Below are 21,053 nucleotides of genomic sequence, written 5' to 3'. Positions count from 1 at the left end.
CTGCTGCGGCGTTTGTGTTCAAATATCCATTGCTTCAAGGTTTCTAATGTAGCACTTAGGTTTTGCATGATTTGTTATCATTGAGCTCATTTTTGCTCCTTTTTAAACTCGACATAAACTGAGTAACAATACAAAACGGCTTGGCCCTCACCTGCACTTGAGTAAATAAACGACGCCCCCCCGTGCACAATATGACCACCATTTGCGGCAATCGGGCTGTATATTTTCCGTGATGGGTCTCCAGCCAAAATGGCAGCGCACGCTGAGGACAGGAAGAGGTGGCCACTGGGCGCGCGGGACAAGAGGTTTTACTGCCTCAGCTGGAGTCGTCACGCCAGCACGAACATCTGCGGCAGCCTGATAACCTCCAGCCATCATGTCCCACCGACTACATCACAGCCGCTCGGCGGGCCTGCGGGAGGAAACGTGAAGAAAAAGGGAGGCAAATCAACTCAAACGTGTAGTCCAACATGAGCAGCTAGATGGAGGGAAATGTTTTTAGATTTGATTTAGATAGCGGGAGTGTTTTTCTTTCACAGTCAAAGTCATGCCCGTGATCCGTTACAATAAATGTATCTTTGCTGTCGCATGCACCACGGCTATTGTGTATTTTTATTTTTTTTCCCAATTATCGATTGCCTCCCGTTTAGTTTGGGCGTAATTCCAATGTAGACCACTAGATGGCAGCACACTTTTGTTAAAGAAGCATAGTTTTTTTTTTGTTTTTTTTTAGCTCGGCCTAGTTTTTGCTGATCTTATTTCTGAAAAATAACAGACCTATTTTCTATGTAAAATGAAATATAGCGTACATATTACATTGAAAAAAATATTGTTATAGATGAGGTTTCCGTTGCGGCAGGAAGTGTAGCATTTTCAGCACTTCCTGTTCCCTCCCTCCCACTTTTCTATCTTTTCTTTTTATCAGCCGTGACATTTGTTTTAAATGAGACAGCTAATTGGGTAGCGGAGATGGAATTGTTGCAATAAAGGTGTTTATTTGAACGTGGCCTCGGGCTTTTCGCGCACTTAGGCTTGATGGCTCCCGAGCAGCCTGCTGGGACTGCCGTGGTTACCATGGCAATGTGGAAACTTTTAAAAGGGGAGCTATAAAACACGGAAAAAGTTTGCTCACAGCACATCTTGGGAGCTCTTTGAAAGACTAGATAGAGGAATATTTACAATGCATGTAAATAATTACAGCATTTAAAATGAAGATTTTTTTTTCATTCTGCACGATTTGGTTCCATTACTTATTCCTAAAACATGCAGTACAAACTATTTTCAACACCAAGGTAACGTAAGCGTAAATAAGAGCGTTGTAAAAGATCGCGTAGATTTTTCGCGTTTACTTTCCTCGCTATTGACTTGTGATGAAACTACACTACCCAGAATGCATCATATCAGTACCGGTTCCTCCCAACCACCACTAACTCGTTTGAAACAGCACATGAAGCTTTCAAGTTAGTTATCAAGAAGTTATCGATTTCGTCAAGGCAACGTTTAAACTGGTCACTTCTGACGGTGTTTCAATTTTGTCAAGTTGGTTTGATAGAGGGACGTGACGAGGCGGCGAAGTCTCCCACTCTTGAGCTAAATTCGGCAGAATGCTAAAAACAAAAGTTACGCTAGCTCGCTTGTGTCCTCCAAACGAGTTTTAGGCTTCTTATTTATTTCTGATTGAGTGAATGGACAATGAGAAAGCATGGTGCTCTTGCGGGAAGGGATGTGTCCGGGACTGGATGAAGATTTATTGCGCCGTTTGCGGGATGCTCACGTTAAAACAGGTCGGAACGAGCCCTCCTAACGATAAGCGGCATTTTGAACGACAAATGTCATTTTCTGTCTTGTTGTTTCCAGTGGAAGATCTGGTCTCATCGGACATGGAGGACCTCGCACAGAAAAGTTCGGCGTCATATAAGGTAATTATTGTGTACATTTTGGAAGGGCAATGGACAGGCTATTCGGATCAAACGGACCCAGATCTAGTTAACAAACTCGAAAAAGGATGCACATTTTATAGTGCAGGCTATCAACCAGCCCTCATTAGCGACTTGAACCCTTGAAAATATATAAACCCTTTCACTTTTTCATCATTTGCACGCACAAAAAGATCTTGAGATTAAAAATTCTCTGTGTTGACCTCTTGGGCAGCCAACAGGAAACTTCTTCAAGAGGAAACTTCTTTTTTATAAATAAGTACCCAGCGTAGAGAGCATGCTTGTTTGGCGTGGGCAGGCAGAGGTCATGGGAGGCCAGCCCAGAATTTATCGTTTCACCTCCTGCGGTCATCAGCTTGGCGCCCCGTCGCCCACCAAACATTTGACTTCGTTCAGAACAGAAAGCTTCTGCGGCGTGTGTTTTTGCCACTGCTTTCTCCATGTTTGGATGTTTCGTGACCCCGAGTGGCCCTCCATGACACGCAGCACTGCCTCGAGATGCCAAGGGTTGAAAAATCGATCATATTCAAATTAGGGGTCTTTGTTATTTTGGCACGATTTAATTCCGATGACCAATTAATCGAAGATTGCCCCCTCCCTCCCTCCCTTACTTAAGCCACCACAGAATTTTGTAACGTTTTATCTAACCTATTTGGAGCTTAATGATCTCTTGTGGGCCAAATTCATAGACACCTGGGGAGCTCCCACCTGAGGTGTCGGGCAACCAATTAAACACCTGAACCCAAGTTCTATGGCTGGAAGGTGAAATGTCATTTTGTTGTTGTCTGGCAGGCTCTGATCGCCATTCGTAGGGTGCTGCTGGCCCAGCACGCCGCCTTCCCCGTTTGTGGTGCCGACCTCTACGACGAGGTGCTCAGCTCCACCGCCATCCTCTCCACAGGAAACCCAGAGTGAGCGCTGTGTATGGGCAAAGTATTGCATCCGTTTACCTTCATCAAATACTATTTGTGACTATTGTTTTGGGTGAGAAGTTCCGCTTTTGAAAGTTAGACAAAAGTAGTGCATGGCGCAAGTCTGGGTGGACGCGGTCATGACAGGATGAACGAAAATGTCTCAAGGACCCATGCCCGAAATTGAACAGCAGAGTCAGCCGTTTGGATTTAAACCTGCCACTGTTGTCAACGTTTTTTTTTTTTTTTTGTGTGCTTAGGCGTATTTCATCCTTCCCTGTTTAAACTGAAGGACAGACGAAAGTCAAACCAGTCATAAGATTTATTTTGTAACCAGATTCCACCGCACATCTCTTCAATCAATCAACCCCAGCCCGAGTCGCGCTGACGTGCTTCACAAAATTGAATTAGCATGGAGCCACGTTGAGCATAGCGGAAAATGCAGCTGAGCGCGCGGCGGAGAAAAAGCAGCCTCTAAAGACAGGCCTCGTTCCATTTGGACCCCAAAGTGGCAGTCTGATGGAGCAGCCACGTTCACGCTGGCTCCTGCTCGCCGCTTTAATACAAACAGCAGCGATGGCTAAAGAGCCTTCAAGGTGCTCAGGCAAAGCTTTGCGGAGAGGAAGTCAAAGCGTCCTGCTGATTTTATTTTTAAACGGTCAAGTCAATGTTTCTCAAGCATGACATCAAAGTCTGGGCACCCCTTTGAGAAGCTTGGATGTGTCATGGCTGCCCCCTAGTGCTTTACGGGGGCAGCAGTAAAGGGCATGAGCGTGCTGCTCGGACTCATTGATCCATCATGCAAAAACGTTTTTTTCTTGTTTTTTTTCCTCCCTCCTTCAACATAAAAATTCAATGTCCTCATTCATGTCGGGGATAAGGGGAGCTCGGTGAAATCGAAAGTCCAATATGATCACGTTCTAATCGGGTCTTCGTGCCTACAAGTCAAAGTGTCAGCATTTTTTTTTTTTTTTGGAAGGACAATTGATGCAGAAACGGCAAAGACTGTCATTTTCGTTTTCCTCCGGGGACGTCCGCCGGATATTTGGTCACACTCGTCACAATCACGCCGTGCAACAAGCAACTCTGGGCCGCGTTTAACCTTCACGCGGAACTGAACGGGAAGGGGTGTGGGGGCATCCCTTGGGGGGGGCGTCAGATATGTAGATGCGACGTGAGCCAAGCGAGACATCCGTCACCGACCATCAATCAAAAACAGCGCAGGGACTTGGCGAGGAATGTCTTTTCTGCCGCTGCGTCACGGTCATTTGCTCCACACCTCGTGACTTTTAAGTACCCCACTTGGTTTTGCCGTCTGCTCTTCAAGGTGCCGTTTGCACATGGGCCAGAATTTGCTCCTGGTCATGTCATTGTCTTGTTTGTTGTCAGCCTGGACACGCTGCTGGATTCTGGCGTGTACACGGGTGAGATTACGGAGCTGGCAGGTGGGCCAGCAAGTGGCAAAACTCAGGTGAGTATTAAAAAAATAAATCTCATCAAATTACAATTTTTGTTCTCATTGAGATATTTTCTCAAATTACAAACTCAGTTTTTTTTCTTTACCTTGTACAAATGTTTGTCTTTTCTTGCCGTGTCCAAACGGTGTTTTCAGGTGTGTTTGGGCGTGGCGGCGCATGTTGCGCAACACCTGAGGCAAAACGTGATCTTCGTGGACACCACGGGGGGACTGTCGGCGAGACGCCTGCGCCAAATGCTGCAAACCCAAACAAGCAGCCACGACGAGCAGGTCACCAAATTGATAACATGATCAACAATCTGTGCACCTCCACTGAACCCACCCCAAAAATGAGCAAAGTAAAAATAGGCAACTGTGGCAGCACTTTTTTTTTTTTACTTGCCTGTTTCAAGTGATTTGTACACATTATGTCACATTAATGCTAGAAAAAGTTTTGAAATGCTTTATATTGCTCTCAAAAACCTGGCATTTGCACAGGGGGGGTGTAGACTTTTTATAGCCAGCCTCAGATGAGCGACACCTCATAAAACGCGCATGGAACTCAAGTGTCATTTTGGCTGGCAGATGGAAGCACTGCAGAGGATCGCCGTGCATCGCGCGTTCGACGTCTTCTCCCTGCTTGACTGTCTTCATCGTCTCGGCGGCGGCCTTCGACAGGTGTGTGCAAAAACCCGTTGCCAATCCCCCACCAGGCGTCTAACGTCTGTCGGATTTGCCGTGGCAGGTGAGCGCCAGCGGAGGCTCCGTCAAGGCGCTGATTGTGGACTCGGTGTCGGCCGTCATCGCTCCTCTGCTGGGAAGCAGGCATCAAGAACGTGAGCGCGCCAAACATTCCGTGCAGAAATGCAAACGCAGCTTACTAAATCGATTAACCCACAAACGTTTTTCCTCACATCATCGACGTTTCTTGATCCATGTTGTCCGTGTAGGCATGTACATGATGAGCCAAGTAGCCATCACCCTCAAGACCATGGCCAAGAATTTCAACATAGCTGCTTTGGTGAGGAGGAACACACACACACACACACACGTTGTAGGATGTCATTTAGTCGTGAGTGCGACATCCACAGGTGACCAATCACGTGACGCGGAGCGAGGAGGGCAAGGTGCAGCCGGGCCTGGGCGTGTCGTGGACTCACATCCCAAGAACCCGAGTCCTGCTGGAGCGACTTTCGGAAGCCAGCAGCCGGCCCTCTCTCCGCTCCGCCACTCTCATCAAGTCCTCCAGGCAGGTAAGAAAATAACGGCCCCTGCTGGATGGATGGACAGCTGCACGTTTACTTTCAAACAACCACAAATAAATGGTGATCATCATGTCTTCACCTTGCTCAGCCATGTTTGATCCAAGCCAAGTTGGACCTTCAGTGTTGGAGTTGCTCCGAACACAACACTTCAGGGGAGAAAAATCTGGACGCGGCAAATTCTTAACAACCAACTATCTCCTAAGGACACTGGGTAAATTTACACGTGGAATACAGATACATTAGCCAGGAGACCTTCTGGAATTCTTTCTGGTGTCACCTCACATTTAACAATCACAATATTGTTATTTTAATCATGTCAAATTCACCAATATTCTTGAAAATGTATTTTCTTCCTGCAGATATGAATTTGTTGTTGTAATAAAATGTGTAAAAGTCCAAGCCAGTCCTTTTTCCGTGAAGGTTGAAGGACAAAAACCTGTTTGTTGACAAATGTGGGCCATTGAGCAGCCCCCTAAAGTGATCACAACATCAAGCTAATGTCGCCTAGCACGCGTAACCGGAAAAGGTATTTGTACACGCATAATAAAGTACAAATTGCCGATAAGTCAGACACGTGTTTCAGTCTCTCTGACCATTTGATAAATTAAATGCCCCACATCTATAACATGGACAAATATCACTTGTGAAATTATACTATTTGACGCCGCACTGGGTGATAACATTTACTCTGCTACCGGAAGTGACCAAACCATAACCATAAACATTGTTTACTTGACTGCCCAGGCGGCTACAACAATGCCACGGAGCCTCCATTTAAACCTCACTCTTCCACTTTGCCAAGAATCGACAAGGTACAGTCGCTTCCACCATTTGTTGGATCCAAATGTTATTCACAATGCAATTGTTTTTTGTTAAAGAAACACCCAGCTGTGAACGGGGGCGTGTAAAGAGTCGTGTCCGGCGTGGCTAAAAAGCTAACCGACTAGCTAACCTAGAAGCTAAAGTCATATTGCTAGTTTTTTAACATCCCACCCAGTTGAAATTGATTACGATTCGTTTTCTGGTTTAGCCACTAATCTACCATTACCACTGCAAAACGAGAGCAGGCAAAATAAACATTACAATGGTACTGGTTAAGTGTCAATCTGAGTTGGCGTTTATTAGGCAATTTCGTTCTTGAGCAAAAAAAGCAAAGTTCGTCGTTTGTTAAAAGGTAAAAAAAATCCAGATCAAATCCATATTTGTAAAAAGATTAAAGAGAAACTCCAACTCGAACTTCTTTATTAACAAAGGTTGAGCTGCAAATCTTGACTGTAAATAAAACAATTCCCCATCAAAGTCCAAAATAACCTAGATAAAAAATAAAATTGAATGAACAATGAGGGGGAAATACTTAATAGGTAAAGTAACAATTAATGCTAAAAAAAAAAGATTAATTTGAAAATTGATCAGCTGTTGATGAATTGTTGGCCTTCTTGTTGTAACTAATCTGTTCTTCCTCAGGTTATAAGTGTTGATGCACAGCCGTGTCATATTGCTAGCCAAGAAGACAGTCTGCCTTCGCCCCCTCGCTCCCCTCCTCTTCCCAACCTGCACATTCTTTTCGGGCCTCTTAGCCCCGCCTCCCGAATCTCGCCGCCGCCTTCTCGAGCATCACGGAGGCCTCCTGCTGTCCTTGCACGGGGGCGACGCCATGGCGGAGCAGCGTTTCCTGGTGGAGTACGCCAAGCGCGGCACAGCCGGCTGCAAGAAGTGCAAAGACAAGATCGCCAAGGGAGTGACTCGCATCGGCAAGGTGGTGCCCAACCCCTTCAGCGAGTCAGCCGGCGAGATGAAGGAGTGGTACCACGTCAAGTGCATCTTTGAGAAGCTGGAGCGCGCCCGCGCCACCACTAAGAAGATCGAGGACATCACCGAGCTGGAGGGCTGGGAGGAGCTGCAGGACGAGGACAAAGACCTCATCAATCGACACGTCTCGGGTAAGCTTCATAACTGTCAGGAGTCGCTGCTTCTTCAACTTCAACCGACTTCAACGCTTCTCTTGCCTCCATGAAGCACTCACTGATGCGTGTGTGCTTTGTGTTTGCAGAACTGATGTCCAAAGTCAAGGCGAGTCCCCAGAAGAAGACTCCGGCCAAGTCCAGCACGTCAGGCAAACTGACGTCACCCTCTGCCGCCGCCACCGCAGCGCCGCTCAACGCTCCAAGAAAATTCTCGGGCTTCACCGGTACGCAACATTAAGCTAGTACCTTTGTTTGCTGGAATTCGACTGCGGGATGTTGTAATTAGCATTCTCCCGGTTCGTCCCACGCAGCGGCAAAGGCGGGCAGCTCCTCGTCCTCGCCCTTGTCGTCGCCTGCTAAGGCCAACCAAGGCAGCGCTCTGGCCACGCAGCTGTGCGACCCGCAGCACAAGGACTGCCTGTTCCGCGAGTTCCGCAAGCTGTGCGCCACGGTGGCCGAAATCAGCAGCTACAACAGCAAGACGCAGATCATCGAGAAGTTCCTGCGCAAGGGCACCGGCGGAGGTCGACGCCGGCGAGAAAAGTGGCGCAGTGCCCCTTGGCGGCCATGTCAATTTGTGTCGTCTCCATGTAGATAAATTCCATGGCGACTTGTACCTGACGGTGAAGCTGCTGCTTCCCGGCGTGGTGAAGAGCGTCTACAACCTCAACGACAAGCAGATCGTCAAACTCTTCAGCCGTGTCTTCCGCTGCAACCAGGACGACATGGTGCGAGATCTGGAGAAGGTCTGTCTCCCCTTCCAAATGTAGACCTCGCATCCCGGTTCTCAGCATTCGCTCGCACGCCCCCGTTGTGTGGGAAAAGCTCCTCAGTTGTCTTCACACTGCCTGGTGAGACTTGCTCGTGTGTTTCCACAACAGGGTGACGTGTCGGAAACCGTACGCATGTTCTTCGATGAGAGCAAAGCCTTCCCGCCGTCTCCCAAGAGCCTCCTCACCATCCAGGAGGTGGACGCCTCGCTCACCCGCCTGGCGCAGCTCACCAAGGAGGATGAGCAGCAGGCCGAGCTGGAGGACATCGCCAAAAAGTGAATCACCGCGTCGCTGGCTGGCGCCAACGCCGCACGTCGCTACCGTCTCTCTTTCCCCGTTCTCAGGTGTACCAGCAACGACCTGAAATGCATCATCCGCCTCATCAAGCACGACCTGAAGATGAACGCCGGGGCCAAGCACGTGTAGGCGGCCGATGGCTTCACGCCCGGCGAGAATGGCCGGCTTTCCCCTCACGAATGTCTTTCTGCGGGCAGACTGGACGCGGTGGACCCCAACGCCTACGACGCCTTCAAGGCCTCCCGCAACCTGGGCGACGTGATCGAGCGCGTGCTGAAGAACCAGCAGGACGCGTCGGACGGCTCGGGGCCCAGGAAGCTGCTGACCGTGGAGGCCTCGCTCATGACCCCCGTTCAGCCCATGCTGGCGAGTTGTGCTCCTCACTTCTCTGCAGTTATGTTTTCTCAATGCCCCTAGTCCTTTTGTCAAACTTTTTCTTTTCGCCCCCGCCCAGGCGGAGGCGTGCAAATCCATCGAGTACGCCATGAAGAAGTGCCCCAACGGCATGTACTCTGAGATCAAGTACGACGGCGAGCGCGTGCAGGTGCACAAGAGTGGCGACAGCTTCAGCTACTTCAGCCGCAGCCTCAAACCCGTGCTGCCGCACAAAGTCAGTCACGCACGCACACGCACGCACGCTAATCAGTAGGAGTACTTGTACGATTAGCAGCCTCTAGTGATGCACACAGTGGGACATTTCCCACAAGGCCTCATCAACATTTGCTCTCTCAGCATGTGCCAGTGAACACTCCAGGCTTGACAGTCTGGCCACTAGAGGGTGCTGCTGGACATGCATCCTAAGATTTCATCTGAATCATTTTTTGCGGTCGTCACCAGGTGGTCCACTTCAAGGATTACATCCCGCAGGCGTTCCCCGGTGGCCACAGTATAATCCTGGACGCCGAGGTGCTGCTCATCGACACCAACACCAGCAAGCCCCTCCCCTTTGGGACGCTGGGCGTGCACAAGGTCAGAGGCTCCACCCATACGGCAAACGCCAAATAGAAGTTCATGTCGCCAGCGTGTCCTCTTTTTGTCCTTCAGAAAGCCGCCTTTCAAGATGCCAACGTGTGCCTCTTTGTCTTTGACTGCATCTACTTCAATGGCAAAAGTCTCATGGAAAGGTAAAGGCGACAGATCAATGGAAACAATTTACAAATGTAAATTCGCCGACTTCTGGGTCTTTTGTTTGACATAACCGCCATTATTTTTTACACATCCTTGTTTATTTTCATTTGAAACGTGTCTCGCGACTCACGGTTGGATTATAATGACACATGAAATCTTTTCTCTTTTGTCCGCAGGCCGCTGTGCGAGCGCAGGAAGTTCCTGCACGACAACATGGTGGAGGTGCCCAACCGAATCCTCTTCTCTGAAATGAAGCACGTGACGGTAAGAGCGCACCGACCGCCTTGGACTTCACCCGCACGCTAAATATGCGTCACCATGTGCGATAGCGTGGGAGAGACCTGGCCGACATGATCACTCGAGTCATCAGAGAAGGTTTGGAAGGCCTGGTGCTCAAAGACGTCAAGGTCAGACTCGTATTTTGCGGCGTGTTCGCGAGACCGAGCACATGTCGTGATGATGACTGTGTACACGGTGTGCCCCAGGGCTCGTACGAGCCGGGCAAGCGTCACTGGCTGAAGGTGAAGAAGGACTACCTGAACGAGGGTGCCATGGCCGACACGGCTGACCTGGTGGTGCTTGGCGCTTTCTACGGGAAAGGCTCCAACGGTGCGTTTGGAATTGGCGTCAAACGATACCATCCCAACAAATGCGTTTGTCGCCGTGTTAGGAGGCATCATGTCCAGCTTCTTAATGGGTTGCTACGACCCGGACTCCAAGAAGTGGTGCACGGTCACCAAGTGCTCTGGCGGCTACGATGACGCCATGTTGGCCCGGCTCCAAAAAGAGCTGGATGTTGTCAAAATCAGCAAGGTCGGTGCGGGCGAGCTTGCCGGGAATTCTTGCGCGACCGTACCTCATGCGTCTCTTCTGTGCACGTGTTTCCGTAGGATCCCGGCAAAATCCCCAGCTGGCTGAAAATCGTCAAGAACTACTACCCGGATTTCCTCATCCGCAGTCCCGAGGTGAGTCACGCTTGTGTTGAGTCCATTGATCACACAAAGTTTTTCAAAGTTCCCAATCAAATACAAGAAAACAGAAGGCCTCCAAATCACCACAAAAACAAAAGCAAAAGCAAAACCAGTCTTTGTGGAAGGATACAAATCAAAGTGTGTTGCGGCGGCCCAGGATGCGCCCGTGTGGGAGATCACGGGCGCCGAGTTCTCCAAGTCGGAGATGCACACGGCCGACGGCATCTCCATCCGCTTCCCCCGCATGACGCGCGTCCGCGATGACAAAGATTGGAAGAGCGCCACCAACCTGCCACAGCTCAAAGTACGTCGCAGCCGCTTTGACTTGTAGGTGGCGCCGATGCTGACGTTTGACACGGGTCCTGCCGCCGTCCGCTCCGCCAGGAGCTGTATCGGGTCTCCAAAGAGAACTCTGACTTTCAAGTGACAGCGGCATCTTCCAGCCAAGACAAGGGCGAGTCGGGAGGAGATAGCGGCAGCAATTCACCTGCGCCGGAAAGCGGCCCGCCCAAGAAGACAAGTGAGTCAAGGGGGGGGGGACATTGACTTGTGACTTCATCCAGTTTTGAAACACAAAAGGATGTCTTTGTAAGCAGGTAACAGCACACCAGCCAAACGCAAGGCGGTGAAATCCGAGCCGGGCTCCCCCGCCGTCAAGACACCCGCCCCCAAAAAGGTATGCCTGCCTGTGGCGCTTGGCGAAAACAAAACTCCCCAGGTCGACTTTAAATTTTTGGATTGGCAGCCGAGGAAGAGCGAAACTGTGCAGAGCAACGGGCACGCCAAAGCAGCAAAGGTGACGTCCACGCCGCCTCCTCCTCCCCCGCAGATGCTGGAGTCCAACAATGACAAGGTATAACGTGGATTTCATTGAGAAAAGTGGAATCTGGCCTGAGTGATGTGCGTGGGGGGGAAAAAACAAAAGTGTCACCTCATTATTTATTTTTTGTAGACACTTCTGGACATCTTCAGCGGCGTCAAGCTCTTCCTGCCGTCCAGCGTGGACGACTTTGCCAAGCTGCGACGCTACTTCGTGGCGTACGACGGCGACCTGGTGGACGACTACGACGCCCCCTCTGCCACCCACACGCTGGCCGACGATCAGCACGGCGACGGCGGCAGCCGCGCCCAGCGGGTGACGGTCGGCTGGATCTGGGAGTGCATCCGCAAGAGGCGCGTGGTTGCGCCCTGCTAGCTGCGAAAAAAAAAAAAAAAAAGCAATTTGTTCTGTCCGTACTTCAAGCCGTCACGCTACGGAGACCGCGAGGCGCGTACACTCATTTGTAACAAAAATCATGATGATGAGCAAGTGTGAAGCAATGGTGTGCTTTTTAAAATAAAATGTCAATATGATGAAATAAGAAAAAATAATCTCATCATTCAATGAGTTTGAAGTACTTAATGACTCGTATGTGAGGATTTTAATTTTATGCGGAAAAGGCTCACAGTAGTCAGAAGGTCATGAGGGTTTTGAAATGACACATGGAAATTGATTTGTTCTTGCACTTTTTTATTATCTTGTTGGTTGTCGTGGGGCTCCAGCAGCGGGTCTTGGATCTTAACCGTCCTTTTCCAGGAAGTCCTTGAGCAGAAAAGCACTTCCGTCAGTCTCGCACGCCAGCTGCCTGCGCAGCTCTCTATTTTCCTCCTCCAGTGTGACATTCTTACGGAATATTTCCGAGTTCTCCTCCAGGACGGCCAGGTACTTGGTCAAGGCGATCTCGGCGGCGTCCCAGATTCTGAGCTTCTCCTCCGGGATGATGTTGGCCAAACTGTCCCAGAAGGCTTTGTCTGCATCATCGTCCCAGTCCAGATCATGACGCAGTGCTGAATTCTTCATGCAGTGCACGCGGTAGCTGACGAAGCTCAAGAACGCGGGCAGGACGTTGTTAGGATGGATGAGCTGTACGGGGGCGTCGCCATCCGGGTCGCCGCTGGCCGGGTCGCAGCTGTCCAGGTCGCTGCCTTCCGGGTCACCGTCATCTGGGTCGCCGTCCTTTTGTTCAGCCCGCTCTCGGTGCTGCTCTTCATACTTGAGCAGGAAGGCCGCCAGCCTGTTGAGGTCGTCGTCGTAGAAGTCGAAGGCGTTGAGCAGGCCCAGGAGCTTCTCGGCCGTGCGGCGCTCGTTGCGCAGGAAGCCGAGATGCTCGCTGTTCTCCATTAGGAAGCCCAGCTCGTCGGACAGCAACCCCAGCAGCGCCTTCATGGTCTCGGCGTCCACCTCGGCCACGCTCTCGGCGTACACCTGCGCCACCATCTCGAAGCGGTCCTGCGGCTGGATGGGGTAGCGGCGCTCGATGACGGCGGTAGGCCGCTCCCACGTCAGGCCCAGGTGGGAACAGAGGTGCGAGTCGGTCGCCAGCGCGCTCTCGGCCAGCAGCTTCACCTCGGCCTCCAGCATGCTGGACATCTTCACAAAGGTCTGCGCGTCAAACAGGGCAAAGTGCTTGATCTTCTTCTGGATGCGCTTGTGCTGCGCCATGCTGTGACGAATGTCGTCCAGCAGATGCTGCTCGCGCCGTTGGAAGCTCTCCACCTCCATCTGGATCATCTTCATGATGTCGCTCAGCTGCACCTTGAGCGTGTTGACGCGTTTGCGCAGCAGGTAGATGACCTCGGGCTTCTCGTCGCAGCTCAGCTTGCGGGCATCCAGTGTGTTGCGCTTGCCCTTAATCTCCTCCTGCTCCCGCTCCAGCTCCATCAGCTTCATGTCGATGGAGCGCTTGGCCGTGTTGCACTGCTCCTGCGCTAGCTCCAGCAACGGCATGGCGTTCTCGTACTCCTCCATGGCCAGATTCCTCTGGGTCAGCCATTCCTCGCGCCGAGCCCGCAGCTCCGTCTGGAAGCCCTCCCACTCGCGCAGGCTTTGCGTCAAGAAGATGTCATGCGGGTTCTGGATATGCGCCAGCTCCTTGTTGGCCATGGTCATGTGCCTCACCTTGTCCATGCGCTCAATCATCAAGTCCAGGGCCTCCTTCTGCTTGCGGAGGTCGATGGAGTGGCGCTCGTCGCCGTCCACCCAGTTCTTCTGCAGCTCGCCGATGAGCTCCATCTTGTGGTCCAACATCTCAGAGCACAGAGTGCGCTGAGTGTTCAGGGAGTCCAGGAGGTCCAGCAGCGTGGTCTTGGTGGTGGACTGAGCCCAGCCGTCGTTGATCTCCTCCAACTTTTTCGTGCTGAACTCCCTGGAGCTATCCAGGCGCTCCATACGCAGCCGCAGGGCCTCCTCAAACTTGGTCTGCCGCAGTGACTGCTTGGCGTCGGCCGCCGTCTGCAGGTCGGTGAAGAAAGCGAGCAGCTCGCAATGCAGGCGGATGACTCGCTGGGCCGTCATGGGTTCCCTGCCCGCCGCCGCTTGGGGGTCCTCATGGCTCTCCGGCCTGGTCGCGCCACTTTCCTGGCTCTGCATCTGAAACGATGACCGACTTCCGGTCTGGTCGGACAACAACTAAAGTCAAAAGTGCATCATTCCTCAGTGATTAGATGATGTGCAATTGCATCACAGTCTGAGGTTGGGTGATGTCGTCATACTTTTTATGAACCAAGGACTTTTGTTTTTTTCTAATGTGAGCAAAGGACTGAGTTTTATTTATTTACATTTGGTGTTCAAAGGTCGGATTTTTATTGAATATTGTGAACAATAAAAATTGTGAAGGAAAGTCTTTGCCTTTAGCTTAACCAGAGTAGGACAAGTAAATGTTAAATTAGCCTTTAGTTGTTTATCGTTTATATATTTTGAAGGACTCTCCTTTCTACTTTCCTCCACCATTTTGGACAAGGTTAACTCGTTCGAACGTCTTTGATTTACGACGTGCATTGAACGCACCGGCGTAGCAAAGCACAAAGCAGACGTCACAAAGGAACTCTGATGGACATTTTCCAAAACTTAACGAACCACTTTGTTGTCAGTGTAGACTGAGAAATTTAGTTTTTTTTTTGTTTGTTTACCAACTGACAGTTCCAACATTGTGTGGCCTGACTTGTGACGTCAGAGCGCTCAATTTGATAGACGCTAGTGTTGGCTCGTGAGTAAACAGTTCGTTCAAACTAACGACTCTTTTCAGTGAACGAGAGTGAACGAATCACTTCCTACAGTGATTCGTTCTTTTTTCAGTTCATATGACTTCAACCAGTAGGTGTCGGTAATGCCCATTGAAGGATTAGGGGGGGATTCATTGAACGATTCGTTTGAACGAATCTTTTGAGTGAACTGATTCTACAAACTCTGTTCACCTCAAAGAACTGGAATGCACATCACTAAGAGACGCGCACTGCGGATGGGCGGAGCACTAGGCACTCTCAGCTATGCCTTCGCGGACGTAAACTACAACAAGAATGGGACGTGGTGCTGTTGGATTTGTCGCCACTCGCCTACACCGGTTGTTCTACAGCGTTCTAACCCTGGGCGAGTAGTTTTTCCCCGGTGAGGCCAACGACTAGCTCGGCGGCGCCGGCAGCGGGCGGGAGGGCTGACTACTGACTAGCATCGGAGCTAGGCTAGGCTAGGCTAAACAGTTGCTTTTCGGTTGCGAGTGATTACGCGGAGCTCCTCGCCAGCAGCCCCCGCCGGAGAAAATGGTAAGTGTGGATTAATATAACCCACGACTGTTTTATAATTGAAATAGAAGTTTTTAGGGTGGTTTACGCCGGGCAGGACAGAGTCTAGCGTTAGTGAGTAATGTGCTTCTAAACCCCAACAAACACAACAGACATTGCACGAAACAGTGTAGGATATTTGTTTATTTAAAAATAATTCCGCCTGTTTACTTGTCTAAGGTACCCTTAAGAGCACCGTATTGAGTAAACGAGAATGGGTTGTGCAAAACTGAAGTGTGGTTTCGTTTCTTGCGAATTCACACTGGGGGGAAAAATAGTTTACGTCTCAAAAATTGCTATTAACCTATTTAAAGTATTGAAACTAGTTGGAAATACACGTATTAAGTATTGAAAACTACTTGGAAATACATGTATTAAGTCTTGAACGCTCGTAACTCCGACTCTTTCCTGACCGTGGGAACTATGCAGCATTTTGATGCTTTAAGCTTGAAACACGTGGATTTGTTTTAGAAACGGTTAAGGTTAGTTAAGTGTGTGTGCATAAGGCTGCAGTCAGCCATGAAGTCAGGGTAGTTATCATGTTTTACACTGATTAGTTAACGCAAGACCTTTAAAACAGTTTGATCAGAAGACCAACTTGAAGAATGCGTTGTCTGTTAACGCAACCATTGTGTTTGCTGCGCAGGTGTACCTGTTGAACCCTCTGGAGAACCTCAGAAGCTCCATCAACAACCGCCCGCCACTGGTCATCTTTATGATCAGTGTCAGCGCCGTGGCCATTGCATTCCTCACCATCGGCTACTTCTTCAAGATCAAGGAGATCAAGTCTCCAGAGTTGACCGAGGTAGGTCCCTTTCTGTCGTGCGAGAGGTGTCGGTTACGGTGAATAACGGCCAAGTGAAACAACAGCGTGTGAGTGATGAAGCGTATTTTTTCTGAGTCTGTATTGTTATTCCTCAGGACTGGAACACGTTCCTACTGCGCTACAATGAGGTGGACTTCTGCGTGTCGGAGAACGAGACCATCAAGCACGGTCTCAACGAGTCCACCACGCCCGAGAGCCTGGCCGCGACCAGCGGGCAGTCGCGGCCCAGCACGCCGTCAACGCTGCTCTCCGAGGACTCGGGCTACATCAACATCTCGGTGCCCATCACGCTCACCCTCAACCCACAGCGGCCCTTCGGCGGCTACTCGCGTAACATCACCCACCTGTACGCTACTGTCCTGGGACAGCAGGTTGGCCTATCTGGTGAGGGAGAGTTCTTTTTCTTTTCCCTCTCTCATGACACCCATTTTGGCCTTGTTGAGTAGTGGCCTATATAAATTGACTATTTTCTGGCTTTTCAGGCCGTGAATCGCACGAAGAGATCAATATCACGTTCACGTTGCCCGTGTCCTGGAACGCAGATGACTGCCTTCTGCACGGTCACTGCGAGCAGGTGGTGTTCAGCACCTGCATGACCATCACGGCGGTCAGCAACATCTTTCCAGTCACACTGTGAGTTGCCCCATCAGAAAAAAAAAACAACACATACAGGTGAAAAGTGAGTGGAGTAATGTTTCCAGGCTAGTGAAATTAGCATTAGCTCTATTTTCTGTTATCCAATGAAATTTATCAACAGGCTTCATAGAACGATCTCGTTTGTACAGGACTCCGCCACACTGCACGCCGGAGACGTACACCAATGCCACGTCTTGGTACAAGGTGTTCACCACCGTGCGGGACTCGGACACCAAGTACAGCCAGGAATACAACCCCTTCTGGTGCTACAAGGGCGCCGTGGGCAAGGTTTACCACGCCGTCAACCCCAAGCTCACCGTCATCGTGCCCGACGTAAGTCGCCGGGAGATTAAGACGCTTGACCATGCTCGCCGATGTTAACCAAGCAAGTTTTTTGACCAGGATGACCGCTCCCTCATCAACCTGCACCTGATGCACACCAGCTACTTTCTGTTCGTCATGGTCATCACCATGTTCTGCTACGCCGTCATCAAGGGCAGACCAGTAAAACTACGGCAAAGTAGCCCCGATTTCTTTCCCGAGAAGGTAGGCTTCAAAAGCAATTTTGATGTCGATGTACGTCCCCACACTTTATTTTGAGAAAAAAAACTTTGTGGACTCAAACTTGTGTTCTTGTCTTTCAGGTGGCGCTGTCAGAAGGCTAAACGTGTACCACGGGATCCGTAAAGGTAAAATAACAAAACCTTTAAAAAAAAAAAATGTAAAAAGGAATAAATCACGCAGAGACGACTCACCGTGTTGCCAGGCGGACTCTCGGAAACGATTTTGAATTTCTCCTCGCAATGATGTTGGGATGGTCCAACCAAAGATACAAGTGCCTCTCATCTGTGGTGTAAATATGACGTTGAGGAACTTTTTTTCTTCTCTCTTTTTTTGGAGCGGATTACTTTTGATTTGCCTCTTGGGTCCTCGGATGCCATATCAGGACATTTAAGTCAAATGAGAACGTGCCATGTTTGTCTGACTCACGCACTTGGGAAAGCTACAAAGGCAGAAAAAAAGAAAGAAAGGGCCCGCCCAAATAGGATGCAAATGAGCTGACTGATTTGTATTGTTAGTCAGCATGCTAACGCTACATAGTTGTTGCTAGCGTTTTAACAAAAAATGGTCCAAAATAATTTGGCGGTGTTTGTTCATAATTACAGACTTTTGCCCTGACAGTATATTCCAGAGCAGCAATAATGCTACAAAAAAATAACCCATTAGAGCCACAGCTAAATTGTTAGCATCCCTCTGGAGTAGGTTAGCATGTAAACAATTCCAATTTCTCGTTAGCCTTTTGTTGGTACACAGAATAGAAACACGGGCAAAAGCATAACCACGCTTAAGGTAGAATTGTTAGCACCGCAACACCAGTAGCACAAACCAGGAAGTAACACGTTAACTAACCAACTTTGATCTGAATGTGAATTTGCGGAGGCGTGAACCAGTGAGTAACACGCTAACTAACACAACTTTATGAATTGAACACGTGTTTGTGACAACTTAACATTAGTTTGTGAATCAGGAATAGCATGCTAACAAACGGTACGACCAGAACACACAATCTTAATGTCTTATGTTAACTGTGCACGCTAATGAAACTGCACAATGTAAAAAAACACATTTGTAACATGCCGATTAACACTAGCAAGAATACAGTGCAACATTTTAAGTTGCATTACATCACTCGAATAATAACCTTTGCCTGGGCAATTAGCAGGGTAACCAACAAGAAAGATGGAAAGCACATTTGTGACATTTCACGTTGGCTGTAAACCAGGAACATTTTTTTTTTAAATGGATTAATTCAATAAGCAACATGTTCAAGTCCTACCGTTTGTTAGCTCGCATGCAAAAACTGCTTGCATAAGTGAAGCGTTTAGCATCATGTTATTTCTACCTGCCTGTTAGTTAGCATGCTACCTCCCTGTCTGTGGTTAAGTCAGTAATACGTGAACCGACATTTGAGTCGTGCAAAACTTGTTCCACATAGCCTGAGCTGGCCGTTAAAAGGTTTTTAATTTTCACGCAGTCCCCCCCCCCCCTTTTTTTTTTTTTTTTTTTTTTTGCGTAAACATTATTGCTCTGTATTCATGCATGTTTACAACTGTAGAATTTTATTTCTTTTTAAAAGATCAGCAAATGTCCGGGTTAACATTGTACGCCATTTAGAACTTGAGTGTGTCAGTGAGCAGTGTAAAAAAAAAATGCAATTATATTCAAGTAGCACTGGTCAAATGGAGACTTTTGCTCGTTCTTAATTGCTATCAGTCACTATCCTATTTCCTGGTTAGCGTTAACAAATGTGCGGGTGGTACCGTTGGACTAATAGAGACTGAAAAAGTGAAATTATATCAAACGACTGCTTCCTTTTTGTGTTGGCCTTATTATTTGTTTCCTTTTTGTTTTGTTTTCTTGAAAATCTCGTAAAAACAATTGACCAGTGTTCATGTGCAAGATACTTGGCATGCTAGCGTTTTAGCGGAATGTGAAGACGTCGCCGTTTGTCATTCGCGGATTTTTTTTGGCTTTGCGTTGATTTTGGCGCAAAAAGATGAACTTGCCTTACCTTCGACGGGTGATGTTTGCGTCGTTGTTTTCTTGTGAAGTCCATGTATAAATATTCATATATATCAACCTTAAATTATTAATTTGAATTACTTTTGTTTGGATACGTAGCGCACCTTGTAGATTCCTTGCACATTTTGACTTGATTTTTTTATTTTATTTTTAGTCATTCCTGCACCCAAAAAAATCTTTGTATAATTATATTTATGATTAAAATAATTTATTTTTGTCTTTTACGGCAGTGAGCGAAAGGAACAGATGTTTGCCGCAGTTCTCTCAAATAAACATTTGACAATCATTGATCATAAACACTGAATTTATCCTTGGGCGGTTTTATTTAACAAACAAGTAAAAAAACCTAACCCATTCTGCTGTTGTTTTCTTTTTCTCTTTTTCAATTTACTTCCATATTATGCACCAGAAGAATGAATCCCAGTTTAATTGTCGACCAAAAAGCATTTTTGTCATGCATTGGCGACCATTATTCAAACAATTTCATGAAGCTGTGACCCTAAATCAATGACTCTCGTGACAGTTTTAATCAACAGTTCACTCTAAATAGATCACTCTCACAACAATCATCAGGTGACTTCAAATGTTGGATCTTTTTTAACCACCACGTAAATCAATCCCAAAGGTGACAGTTTATCACAAGGCGACTAGATTATCCACAGTTGATTGAAATCTCATCAATAACCCTGAATCAATCAATCTTGCAGCAATCTTATCAATAGGTGACCAAAGCAATCACTCGAGATACCAATTTGCGCCGACGCAGCTCAGGGGGTGTTTTGCGGTTTCCCCACCAGGGGGCAGTGTTGATCTTTTAAAGACAAGCTACATTGCCCCCCCCACCCCTACTTTTTTCATCTCCCCCAATTTTGAGAAGAGTTGAAGAAGGGCCATTTTCTTGACAGGATAAAAATCCCTCAAAACACTTGAGACGCACTCAGGAGCCCTGCTAACATTAAACGCGTCAGAACTTTTTAAGCTGCACTTTTGATTTGGGGGTTTTCCGTGTGTTGACACCTTGGTAACTTGTTTGGGAAGAATGGGCGCTTGAACCGACCCCCAAATTCCACCCTGCTGTCTCCATACAAATGAACACGTTTGTATTCCAATCTCGAACACAGCCCCGTAATGCATGCAAGTAAATGTGCTTTTGCAGATACCACCAGATGGCGCTGCAGCGTTTGATCACGTGTGTGCTTCTGCTGTGCTATGAAACGTTATAATTTAACGATCAATACATTAAAATACAATTCAAAACCAAATTATTGAATACAAGCTGCATCTTCATTCCCGTTTCATACTTAAGCATATTTTAACATTGACTATCAATATGTTTACTTTACAAATACGTTGGAACGACTTTGCAGAACATTTCAATTGAAGTGCTTTCTTTACCAATATGTTAGAATGCCTTTGTCAATACGTTCAAAGGACTATTGATAGGGTTGAACGACTGTGGATACGTCTTTGTCAATCCATTTGAACGACTTAACTGTTGCGTTGGAACGCCATAGCTCGGTCCAACCTGTTGACTTCACATGGGCGGTTCCAGGCTTTCCGTAGCGGGTGTTTGTAAATGATTTTCTCTACAGGTGACCCAAAGTCAAAGCCGTTATTGTAGTGTAGTTTGTCATTTCTCCAACCTGTTGCATTTCAAGGGAACGTGTGGGCACTCAAACTTGATGTCCAGATGGACGAGGTTAACGTGGG

At 48.3% G+C, this 21,053-nt stretch overlaps 4 protein-coding genes across 8 annotated transcripts; 3 read left to right on the top strand and 1 right to left on the bottom strand.

The window, feature by feature from the left end:
- The first annotated feature begins 1,379 nt into the window (after positions 1-1,379).
- Positions 1,380-5,968, top strand: rad51d (RAD51 paralog D). 3 transcript variants are annotated; one of them, XM_061299754.1, is made up of 10 exons: positions 1,380-1,784; positions 1,858-1,919; positions 2,730-2,848; positions 4,238-4,319; positions 4,461-4,595; positions 4,890-4,982; positions 5,050-5,140; positions 5,255-5,325; positions 5,396-5,558; positions 5,634-5,968. In XM_061299754.1, exons 1-10 carry the CDS (start codon positions 1,703-1,705, stop codon positions 5,810-5,812), a joined length of 1,077 nt encoding a protein of 358 aa, XP_061155738.1. In that variant the 5' UTR covers positions 1,380-1,702; the 3' UTR covers positions 5,813-5,968. The 3 variants fall into 3 exon arrangements, with proteins under 3 accessions (XP_061155738.1, XP_061155736.1, XP_061155737.1); XM_061299753.1 differs by having other exon boundaries at positions 1,382-1,784; positions 5,396-5,557; positions 5,658-5,968; XM_061299752.1 differs by having other exon boundaries at positions 1,381-1,784; positions 5,255-5,557; positions 5,658-5,968.
- Positions 5,969-6,307: 339 nt separating this feature from the next.
- On the top strand, positions 6,308-12,086 carry lig3 (ligase III, DNA, ATP-dependent). 2 transcript variants are annotated; one of them, XM_061299750.1, is made up of 21 exons: positions 6,308-6,381; positions 7,034-7,509; positions 7,620-7,757; positions 7,845-8,057; positions 8,128-8,279; positions 8,415-8,581; positions 8,651-8,728; positions 8,801-8,969; positions 9,058-9,213; positions 9,441-9,572; positions 9,648-9,727; positions 9,908-9,995; positions 10,061-10,138; positions 10,217-10,340; positions 10,402-10,544; positions 10,622-10,696; positions 10,860-11,006; positions 11,087-11,222; positions 11,299-11,378; positions 11,448-11,555; positions 11,655-12,086. In XM_061299750.1, the coding sequence occupies exons 2-21, from the start codon at positions 7,047-7,049 to the stop codon at positions 11,895-11,897; spliced, it is 2,970 nt and encodes a 989-aa protein (XP_061155734.1). In that variant the 5' UTR covers positions 6,308-6,381; positions 7,034-7,046; the 3' UTR covers positions 11,898-12,086. The 2 variants fall into 2 exon arrangements, with proteins under 2 accessions (XP_061155734.1, XP_061155733.1); XM_061299749.1 differs by having other exon boundaries at positions 11,296-11,378.
- A 139-nt stretch (positions 12,087-12,225) lies between these two features.
- LOC133167821 (dynein regulatory complex protein 1-like) lies at positions 12,226-14,208 on the bottom strand. Its single transcript, XM_061298793.1, has one exon. The coding sequence runs from the start codon at positions 14,109-14,111 to the stop codon at positions 12,261-12,263; it is 1,851 nt and encodes a 616-aa protein (XP_061154777.1). The 5' UTR covers positions 14,112-14,208; the 3' UTR covers positions 12,226-12,260.
- Positions 14,209-14,955: 747 nt separating this feature from the next.
- tmem248 (transmembrane protein 248) lies at positions 14,956-19,640 on the top strand. 2 transcript variants are annotated; one of them, XM_061299486.1, is made up of 8 exons: positions 14,956-15,280; positions 15,945-16,103; positions 16,220-16,508; positions 16,607-16,757; positions 16,910-17,093; positions 17,163-17,306; positions 17,405-17,449; positions 17,527-19,640. In XM_061299486.1, the coding sequence occupies exons 1-7, from the start codon at positions 15,278-15,280 to the stop codon at positions 17,423-17,425; spliced, it is 951 nt and encodes a 316-aa protein (XP_061155470.1). In that variant the 5' UTR covers positions 14,956-15,277; the 3' UTR covers positions 17,426-17,449; positions 17,527-19,640. The 2 variants fall into 2 exon arrangements, with proteins under 2 accessions (XP_061155470.1, XP_061155469.1); XM_061299485.1 differs by having other exon boundaries at positions 17,405-19,640.
- The last annotated feature ends 1,413 nt before the right edge of the window (positions 19,641-21,053 follow it).

This window comes from Syngnathus typhle, linkage group LG15 (assembly GCF_033458585.1).
Source record: "Syngnathus typhle isolate RoL2023-S1 ecotype Sweden linkage group LG15, RoL_Styp_1.0, whole genome shotgun sequence".
NCBI classification, from domain to species: Eukaryota; Metazoa; Chordata; class Actinopteri; order Syngnathiformes; family Syngnathidae; genus Syngnathus; species Syngnathus typhle.
This window is presented reverse-complemented; position numbering and strand designations above follow the sequence as displayed.

What these genes read in the sequence shown, in the direction of transcription:
- LOC133167821 (XM_061298793.1), bottom strand. Translation starts at nt 14,111, where the DNA reads ATGCAGAGCCAGGAAAGTGGCGCGACCAGGCCGGAGAGCCATGAGGAC.
- tmem248 (XM_061299486.1), top strand. An exon ending in ACAGCAGGTTGGCCTATCTG is followed by an intron (nt 16,509 to 16,606) that starts GTGAGGGAGAGT and finishes CTGGCTTTTCAG; the next exon opens with GCCGTGAATCGCACGAAGAG. An exon ending in TCACCGTCATCGTGCCCGAC is followed by an intron (nt 17,094 to 17,162) that starts GTAAGTCGCCGG and finishes TTTTTTGACCAG; the next exon opens with GATGACCGCTCCCTCATCAA.
- lig3 (XM_061299749.1), top strand. Translation starts at nt 7,047, where the DNA reads ATGCACAGCCGTGTCATATTGCTAGCCAAGAAGACAGTCTGCCTTCGC. An exon ending in CATCAATCGACACGTCTCGG is followed by an intron (nt 7,510 to 7,619) that starts GTAAGCTTCATA and finishes TTGTGTTTGCAG; the next exon opens with AACTGATGTCCAAAGTCAAG. An exon ending in CTACGGGAAAGGCTCCAACG is followed by an intron (nt 10,341 to 10,401) that starts GTGCGTTTGGAA and finishes TCGCCGTGTTAG; the next exon opens with GAGGCATCATGTCCAGCTTC.
- rad51d (XM_061299752.1), top strand. Translation starts at nt 1,703, where the DNA reads ATGGTGCTCTTGCGGGAAGGGATGTGTCCGGGACTGGATGAAGATTTA. An exon ending in GGATGCTCACGTTAAAACAG is followed by an intron (nt 1,785 to 1,857) that starts GTCGGAACGAGC and finishes TGTTGTTTCCAG; the next exon opens with TGGAAGATCTGGTCTCATCG. An exon ending in AAAGTTCGGCGTCATATAAG is followed by an intron (nt 1,920 to 2,729) that starts GTAATTATTGTG and finishes GTTGTCTGGCAG; the next exon opens with GCTCTGATCGCCATTCGTAG.